This window comes from Carassius auratus, chromosome 20 (genome assembly GCF_003368295.1).
Source record: "Carassius auratus strain Wakin chromosome 20, ASM336829v1, whole genome shotgun sequence".
Lineage (NCBI taxonomy): Eukaryota > Metazoa > Chordata > Actinopteri > Cypriniformes > Cyprinidae > Carassius > Carassius auratus.
The window spans coordinates 11,274,129-11,283,294 of NC_039262.1; the positions used below are offsets into that span (position 1 = coordinate 11,274,129).

Here is a 9,166-nt window from a genome sequence, read left to right on the forward strand (position 1 = left end):
ACTGGGCCGAATCTGCTGAGGACTATGATGTCATGACAGTGGAAGCCCTCTCCTCAAGGAGAACTGAGGAACTGAGACGGGATACACAGGCAGACTATCTTTGCAGGCGCTTATCTGAAGTCGTTGCCATGGGCTGGCCGGATCAAAGAAGCTGCCACATGACCTCAGGCAATTCTATGCCATAAGGGATGAACTCACAGTTGATGATGGCCTACTGCTCCGTGGTCAGCGTTTTGTCATTCGCCACTCACTGCAACACTATTATGTCAGACAGCTGCATCAAGGGCACCCAGGCCTAGAAGCAACAAAGCGCAGGGCCAGAGAAACCATGTTTTGGCCCAGCATATACCAGGACATTGAACATGAAATCTCCAGGTGCGCTCCTTGTAATGACCTCAGACCACACCAAACAAAGGAGACCCTTCAACTGCATGATATACCAGACTTACCATGGGCCCTTATGGCAGCAGACATTTTTGAGTGGGGCGGGAAAGAACATCTGGTACTCGTTGACTCATACTCCGGTCGGTTTGAAATAGACCAGCTCCCAAACATGACCAGTGCAACCATTTTAACCAGACTAAAGCACCACTTTGCTACCCATGGAGCTCCTCAGCAGCTAATGACTGACAACACAGCATGTTTCACAAGCAGGGAGTTCAAAGAATTTGCCTGCACATGGGACTTCTGTCATGTCGCCAGCAGCCCCCATTACCCTCAATCAAATGGGCTTGCTGAGAGGGCTGTACGCTCAGCCGAACAACATTTAGAAAAATGCACACGTGATGGAACAGATGTATATGCGGCACTGCTCAATCTACGCAACATACCAAGGGATGGGCTGCCCTCACCAGCCCAGCGCCTGCTTTCTCGACGCACCAAGACCCTTATTCCCATGACCAAAGCCATGTATGTGCCAAAGGTAGAAACGCAGGTCCAGGCAGCTCTAACACGTATCAGAAAAAGGGGAAAGACACACTATGACAGGTCAGCCAGACCCTTGGCCTCATTGCAAGCAGGGCAGACAGTGAGATTACAGACGGAAAGGGGATATGACAGGCTGGGAATGGTAATAGGAAAAGCACCACAGCCAAACAGCTACCAGGTCCAGGCTGGAGATGCCACATATGTGAGAACCTACATACACATGAAAAGTACACCCCACCTACAACAACAGAGGTCCCACTTAAGACCAACATTGAAACTCCAGAACCAGCCACAGACAAAACAGGTACAGGAACCACCTGTGGTTGTCAACCGCTCAGGGAAAATATCAAAGCCCAACTCCCTATACAAAGACTACACTACATAAGCTCAGACTGTTCATAACTCTCTTATTGCAGCAGTCCTGTTACTTGTGGCCGTTAAGGGGGGTTGGAAGAATGTTGCATCCTGTTCCGGTATGTGGGTTGTACACTGTTTGCAAGTTCCACTGTTCATGTGCACTTTCATAACAGGTAAAGCTAAAGGGCTAACTATATGCTAGCATATATATAAAACTTCTATTGGGTCTTAGAGACAGCATCTCTAGTGTTGCAAATCATCACAACACATGCATATAACGAAACATGCTAGAAATCCTCACAACACTTTAGAGCTGCAACTAACGATTATTTTTTCTGTCGACTAATCTAACGATTATTTTTTCGATTAGTCGACTAATCTAACGATTATTTTTCGATTAGTCGACTAATCAAACGATTATTTTTATTACAATAAATAATTAATCTAATGTTCTTTTTTTATTAGCTAATGAATCCTTTGGATAACTTTACAAAAAAATATATAATTACAACTTCTAATATAATATTTCAACCTTTTATTCATTTTCAACCTATGTGTTTGAAGTTTTTACAGTATAAAATAAATAAGAAGCAAAGAAAATTATTTTACTATGGCAAATATGAGCTTATGATAGCGTTTATAATTAAACGACAGTAGCCATACATTGAGACGTCATGAAATGTTCTTTAGCATCACACACCATAAAATGTAGTCAGGGTTCTGCTATGGTTTAGCATGGTTTCCAGAGATCTGGAAATGATTCGGGGTAGCTCGGTGGTTTGTGATTGTTGTCTCGCGGCGAGCTGTCTTTTAAGGGGCCGTTCACATATCACATCTTTTGCGCGCTCAAGTTCGTTATTTCCAATGTAGGCGCGCGATAAGTGCGCTCATAATGGAAGCTACGCGGTCGCGACGCGCTTGTTTTTTCCAGGCGTGTCCGCACCGCATCGAGTTAAAAACATCTTAACTTTTCAGAATGCCGCAAGCTCAAGAATATCAGACCTGAACCAGGAAGTTGGTCACCAGATCACACGCCAAGATGTTTTCCTCTGAGGTGCTCGCGCATCGCAGTTGTGCTGCCGTGGTACACCATATCGGTTTTGCAAAGGGAACAAAGGGCCATTTTATTTGTCCTCTGTTTAAAGTATTAACATACTTTTGATAACAGTGGTCTCTGTTTTTGTGATAGAATGCAACTTTCTCCATTCCCAGTATGCCATTACGTGAGATGTAAACAGTGTGACGCGTCAATGCATTTCACGCACGTCAACGTATTTTTGTAGTCGACGTAATCGATGACGTCGACCCGTCGTAGCAGCACTACAGCACTTGCATATAACGAAATGCGCTGCAAATCTTCACAACACATGCATATAATGAAACGTGCAGCAAATCCTTCACAACACATGCAAATTAGGAAACACTGCAAATCCTCACAACACATAACGAAACAAGCTGCAAATCCTCACAACACATGCATATAATGAAATGCGGTGCAAATCAGACATACTTTCTGAAATCCTGTACAGTACGCCTCGTTCCCTTTCTTGAGATAATTACACCTTGGTTCCTTGGTCCTCCATTCAGCCAGTGTGTATTTGTTTATACACTTCAAGCATCGCTTCCCTCAACATGAGGGGCTATTTGGGCGATCCTCGTAGTAGTTCAGCAGCATTTCCCTTTTCCAAGAAGGGTTGTCTATGAGTGCGCTACTCTGAATTCAGAGTTCTCCTCTCATATGAGACTGAGTTCTCAGTTTTTCCCCAGAGCGCTCCAGCATTATTTCCTCAGATCGAATTGATGACTCTCAAACATACTGTTTTGAGATACACCATTCCATCTATGAACTGTTCTATCAGAGTGCCATGAGAGCCCCTCCTTAAGAACAGTATTTGAAAATCAAGGCTATGGTAAATGTGCACGTGAAGTCTTTGCACACTTTCTGAAATCCACACTGTGGTAAGTTGGCACCCTAGTATTCTGCGTTCTGTCTAAAATCCTATATAGTGAGGGCTTCACGTGGTTGCTTCGTGCCCTTTCTTGAGTTGGAAAAAGCCCCATTCATCTTGGGCGCCACTCCACCTATGTATCCTCAGATACCTATATAAACAGGCTGTTGCTACTAGAGATCTGTGGAGACAGCTCCTTCATCAAGCTTTTGCGAAAGCAAGCGGTGGCCCATGTGTGACAGGCAAGGCTTAGTATAAAATGCTAGTTTCTTAGCCGTATCCCTTTAAACTAATCTTTCCTGATTCCAAGCCTTCAGCTCTACCCCGGGCCGAGGCCCTAACAATTAAGTTGGGTATGTAGCCTTTGGACATAAGGGGTACTGTCACAGACAGCCGTCTCAACTTCCCAGGGGCAACTCCCATGCAAATGGTTGAGTTGGTACTTAGTGTTCGCCATGATTCTGGCCTGCATTCCCCTCAGCATGGCAGCATGGGTATACTGTTCCCCATAGCGACCACTAGAGGAGGCAGTTGGAAGTTCCATTGAAACGTCTCAGGTTACGAATGTAACAATGGTCCCTTGAGTAGGGAACGAGACACTGCGTCCTCTAGCTCCCAGCCATGCTTTGGATGCAAGCTTAAGACGAAGAAGTGAATGACATGTTCTCCCGGTGCTTGTTTATAGTCGCGCCAGTAGTGACGTCAGAGGCTGTTGCCGGCCAACGCATTGGTGTTTTTTCAATGTATGCTTTAGACATGGGTCACGACGAGGTGTTCCCCATAGCGACCCCTAGAAGACGCAGTGTCTCGTTCCCTACTCAGCGAACCATGGTTACATTCATAACCTGAGACGATTTGCATTTCAGTGAGTGAAATAAGTATTTGATCCCCGACAAACCACAAGAAATCCACAAGACCATAAGCAAGAAGCTTGGTGAGAAGGACACAACTGTAGGTGCAATTATTCGGAAATTGAAGAAACACAAAACAACCATTAGTCTGCCTTGGCTTGGAGCTCCATGCAAGATCTTGTCTCATGGGGTAAGGTCATGAGAAAGGTGAGGGATCAGCCCTGAACTACACAAGAGGAGCTTGTTAAAGATCTTAAGAGAGTTCGGACCACAGTAACCAAGCAGACCATTGGTAACACACTACACTGCAATGGACTAAAATCCTGCATTACCCGCAAGGTCACCCTGCTTAAAAAGGCATATGTGCAGGCCCATTTAAAGTTTGCAAAAGAACATCAAAATGATTCAGAGAAGGCTTGGGAGAAAGTGATGTGGTCAGATGAGACCAAAATTGAGCACTTGGAGCAGTGGCAAGGACCTGGGAGAGATGAGTTACAAATACTCACAATATTATGAAATGTCTGGTATTCTGATTCTGTTGTGGCCTAGTGGTTAGAGAGTTAGACTCCTTACCCCAGGGTTGTGGGTTTGAATCTTGGGCTGGCAATATCATGATTTAGGTGTCCTTGAGCAAGGCACTGAACCCCCAACTGCTGTTTGTGTGCACTTTGGATGGGTTAAATGCAGAGCACGAATTCTGAGTATGGGTCACCATACTTGGCTGAATGTCATGTCACTTTAGTTTATCTATACCAGGTGAGAGGCACCGCCATGTTAGTTTGCGCTGAATCCAAGCTGTGGGATTTACACCACGCACATTTATCCTCCTCCCAAACACACATAAAAGTAAGTCTGCGATAAACTGAAAGAAAAGCAGAGTAAACTTTAGTTACCTTCACAATCTGTATATGATATCAATAAAAACATGTCGTCAGATTATATTTGTAAGCATCATTATTGCCGTTTCCACTAGGGATGTCCAGATCCGATCACATGATCGGAAATAGGGCCTGATCGCGTGGTTTCAGACTCGATCAGAATCGGGCGTTACCTCCTGATCAGGACTCGGATATATTCTCATACATTTTTAACACATCTTTAGTTATGCGGTGGCACAGAGTTAGACCCTTTTGACTCCACACAGAAACAGCAATGCGTGCGGCACGACATTACTTTGTTTTCAAGAGCTGGTGTGAATAAATATAGATTCAAACTCAAAGAGACATGATAGTCTGTGCATTTCATTTGGACCCAGAATACAGTGAGATGAGCTTCACAGAGCGCTAAACTCTCATGCAGTGTGTGTTTTATTCATACTCGAAGCCGGAGTGCGCTCTCGTGCTGATATCAGGAAATTCCTAATATGGACAAAAGCGTGGCACTCACAGGAAAACAGAAACTTATGCAAACACAAAGACATTAATATACGATCACGACAATACATTTTTTTCAAGTCATCTTCAGCAGGTGATAAATAAAGTATATATACAATGCAGTGCTAATTGACATAGCATTTATTACAGTATAGAAACTATTCTGCCTTATTATGTGATAAACAGTGTTTGTAGTATATAAACAAATCATTATTATTTGTTATTGTCCAGCATTTATAGATTTCTAAGCCAATTAAAAGCTAGAAATTAGAGAAAAATTAAAATTGCCTATACTACCAGTCAGAAGTTTTTGAACAGTAAGCTTGTTATTGTTTTAAGTCCCTTCTGTTTACCTAGCCTGCATTTATTTGATCCAAAGTACAGCAAAATTTACCTATTTAAAATAGCTGTTTTATATTTGAATATATTTCTAAATGTAATTTATTGAACATCCTGGATCTGTTTTTTTTCCACTCTTATTTATTCTTTTTTTATGTATTATAGAAGTATCGGATCGGGACTCGGTATCGGCAGATACTCAAAATCAAATGACTCGGATTCGAGGGCAAAAAAACCTGATCGGGACATCCCTAGTTTCCACAGACATCAGGAATATTTTACTACTATAAATGTATATTTTTGCTAGAACTTATGTGTATTTAAATGTCTGAAACTTTAAATAAGCATTAAATGGTTGAAAATACTGAATATTTGTGATAATATGACAAGCGATCAGCGCGTCCGATCTGGCTCTGCGCCAGCCGAATTGCGAAAGTGGATTTAAATTCAGCAGTTGATGACGTGACGCACTGAAAGTTCTAATCAAACTGGTGTGATCATACGCTTCAGGGTCCAGCCAAGACTGATCGTACATGTGAAAAGCTTAATGACTCACCCTCATGTCATTCCAAACCCGTAAGACCTCCGTTCATCTTCGGAACACAGTTTAAGATATTTTAGATTTCAGATCAAGTCAATCTTTCGTTTGTTATCTGGCTCGGCTCGGTGTTCATCTTCAGTTCTCTCTTCACAGCAGTTCAGTCAGATTACTGTTTGTGTACATTAATCACTCCGGGATATTGGTTTGTTTTAACTCAGAGGGAGTGTCAACCACATTAAAAAAGTTAACAGCTTAAGTCATTTGTGGATTAATGCTTACTGGAGACATGAACCATTTCAAACGATTCAGTACGATTCGGTGAACTGGTTCAAGAAGATCTGGTTACATCGAGTGATTCGTTCACAAACCGGATATCACTACACTGCAGTGGACAGCACTCACAAAAGACCGGAAGAGAAGACAATACTGAATAAAGTCATAGTTTTTGCTATATTTGGACCAAAATGTATTTTCAATGCTTCAAAGCTCTAAACTAAAATATTTTAAACTGTGTTCCGAAGATGAACAGGGGTCTTAGGGGGTTGGAACAACATGAGGGTGAGTCAATAATGACATAATTTTCCTTTTTGGGTGAACTATCCCTTTAAGCATTTAGAGACAATCTGTAAAGAGGAATGGATCAAAATCCCTCTTTAGATGTGTGCAATCCTGGTGACCAAATTCAAAAAAACATCTTACCCATGTGCTTACCAACAAGGGTTTCTGCACCTGTTACTAATTCATGTTTTGCTTGGGGATCAAATACTTATTTCACTCATTAATTTCTGACCTTTATATAGTGTGTTTTTTTCTGGATTTTCTGCTTATCTCCCTATATGTTAAAATAAACTTACCATGAAAATTACAGACCCCTTCATCAAGTGGGCAAATTTACAAAATCAGCATTGATCAAAATTAATATTTTCTCCACTGTATAAATAAATCATAACAATGATTTTTATTTTAAAATGGATATGGTTATATGTGCAGTAGGATAAGTAACCTACATTTGTCCACCCCCACACCAAACACATTATCTCAACATAATTTTTTATCTTAACATAGGCCTGGCCTGGACAAGCTACCACTGCCATAAGTGTAAAAGACCATGTTTTAAACAAACTAACAAACATGTCATTAAAAAAGCCCAAGGTGTACGACATCAGTTCGGATCAGTAAACAAATAGCAGCCAACATTTGTCCCTAGACAAGGCCGCACAACACCTGTCACACATGGCTCACTTGGGGGTCTGACGTGATTTTTCTCTCGTTTAAAAATAGTTTTCCACTCTATAAACCAGATCTGAGTTGTTGACTTAGCATGAACGCCCAGACTCTCTTCGCAAACGCCACCGTTTCTCGCATTCAACTCTCTGTTGACTTCTCCGAACCTGGACACTACATCCTATATGCTTACCACATCATATTCTCCACAAGTGCGGTTCTGCTCTCAGGATCTGTAGTCATCGGGATCCTAAAAACGAAGCATCTACGAATTCAGAACAGATTCATGTTTATGCTGAGCACAAGCATGAGTGACGTTATTACGGGCCTGTATGGTTATTACTCGGGTCTTTTTGACGTTCAAGAGGGATTCCCTTCCAGAAACGGAACTTACAATATTTTACCGTCTTTCCTCGGTGTAAACCTTTTAGTCTTCATGTTTGCCCAGTTTGATAGATACTGCGCCGTGTGTTATCCTTTCATCTACGAGCGCTTCGTCTCACGCACTGTAGTCATTTGTGTCTGTTCGTACTGCTGGTTCCACGCTTGCGTTCTTAACCAACTTGTGAAGAATTTTATGCCAGGTTTATTAGCAAACCAGTTTTTTTCATACACCGTCACCTTGTTACAAATTGTCGTGTTGACAAATGTGGGGATGACGATTAAACTGTTCTTCGTTGCCAAACATCAAGTTGCACGAGACCCGCCAAGTGCGGAGAGAGACAGCAAGGCAGAGTCTATAAAGATTATAATAGTCGTCGTTATTAGTTTTTTAATCTTCTGGTACCCTACTTTTATAAACATAATGGTAAAGCAAGTTTCTAAATACGGCATTTATTCTAAAAGCGATGGCACGAACCCGTTTTTAATACTGTCTCGTTTCAATGCACTGTCTACTTCGGGGCTATACATTTGGGGAAGTCCGTCTTTACGCACTGCTGTGTGGCGCATCGGTTGGTACAAGGTCTTACCACATTGCAAAAAAAGGTGATTGACATTTCAAATCTTTAAAACCAGGAGTGCATTTTAAGCGGGGAATTGTTACTCTGTAGGCTAATCATTCTCCTCCTTTATTTTTCTCCTTTCATCCAAACAGAATTAATGTTCACAACGGAGAAATGAAGATATCAGAAATGCCTTAAGTCCAGAGACAAGAATCTAGCATATGTAAGAACTTATGTTAAATATCTGCATCTGCTTTCAGCCTCTAAGTGCCATCGAAAAATTTTATCTAAAATTAGCGTTTTTATCGGGCTCCTATGTTTATGTTCAGTCATTTCAATGTACTTTTCTGAATATATATATATATATATATATATATATATATATATATATATATATATATATATATATATATATATATATATATATATAGTCCACTTATAAATAACTTAGGTGTGTGCTCTGCTAACTGTTAAAATAATTGTAAATGTAAATGTTTTGTATAATTTTCAGAAAAAACCAGAAGGCACTTAGTTTTTGCATCTGAACTCTTCACTCATATATATACATATATGTGTGTGTGTGTGTGTGTGTGTGTGTGTGTGTGTGTGTGTGTGTGTGTGTGTGTAGATATATGTTATGGATCTACATATATTTTCCATT

The 9,166-nt window shown here is 41.2% G+C and overlaps 1 protein-coding gene across 1 annotated transcript; it reads left to right on the forward strand.

Annotated features, from left to right (window-relative positions):
- The first annotated feature begins 7,588 nt into the window (after window positions 1-7,588).
- LOC113037920 (melatonin receptor type 1B-B-like) lies at window positions 7,589-8,552 on the forward strand. Its single transcript, XM_026195240.1, has one exon. It carries the CDS (start codon window positions 7,659-7,661, stop codon window positions 8,550-8,552), a length of 894 nt encoding a protein of 297 aa, XP_026051025.1. The 5' UTR covers window positions 7,589-7,658.
- The last annotated feature ends 614 nt before the right edge of the window (window positions 8,553-9,166 follow it).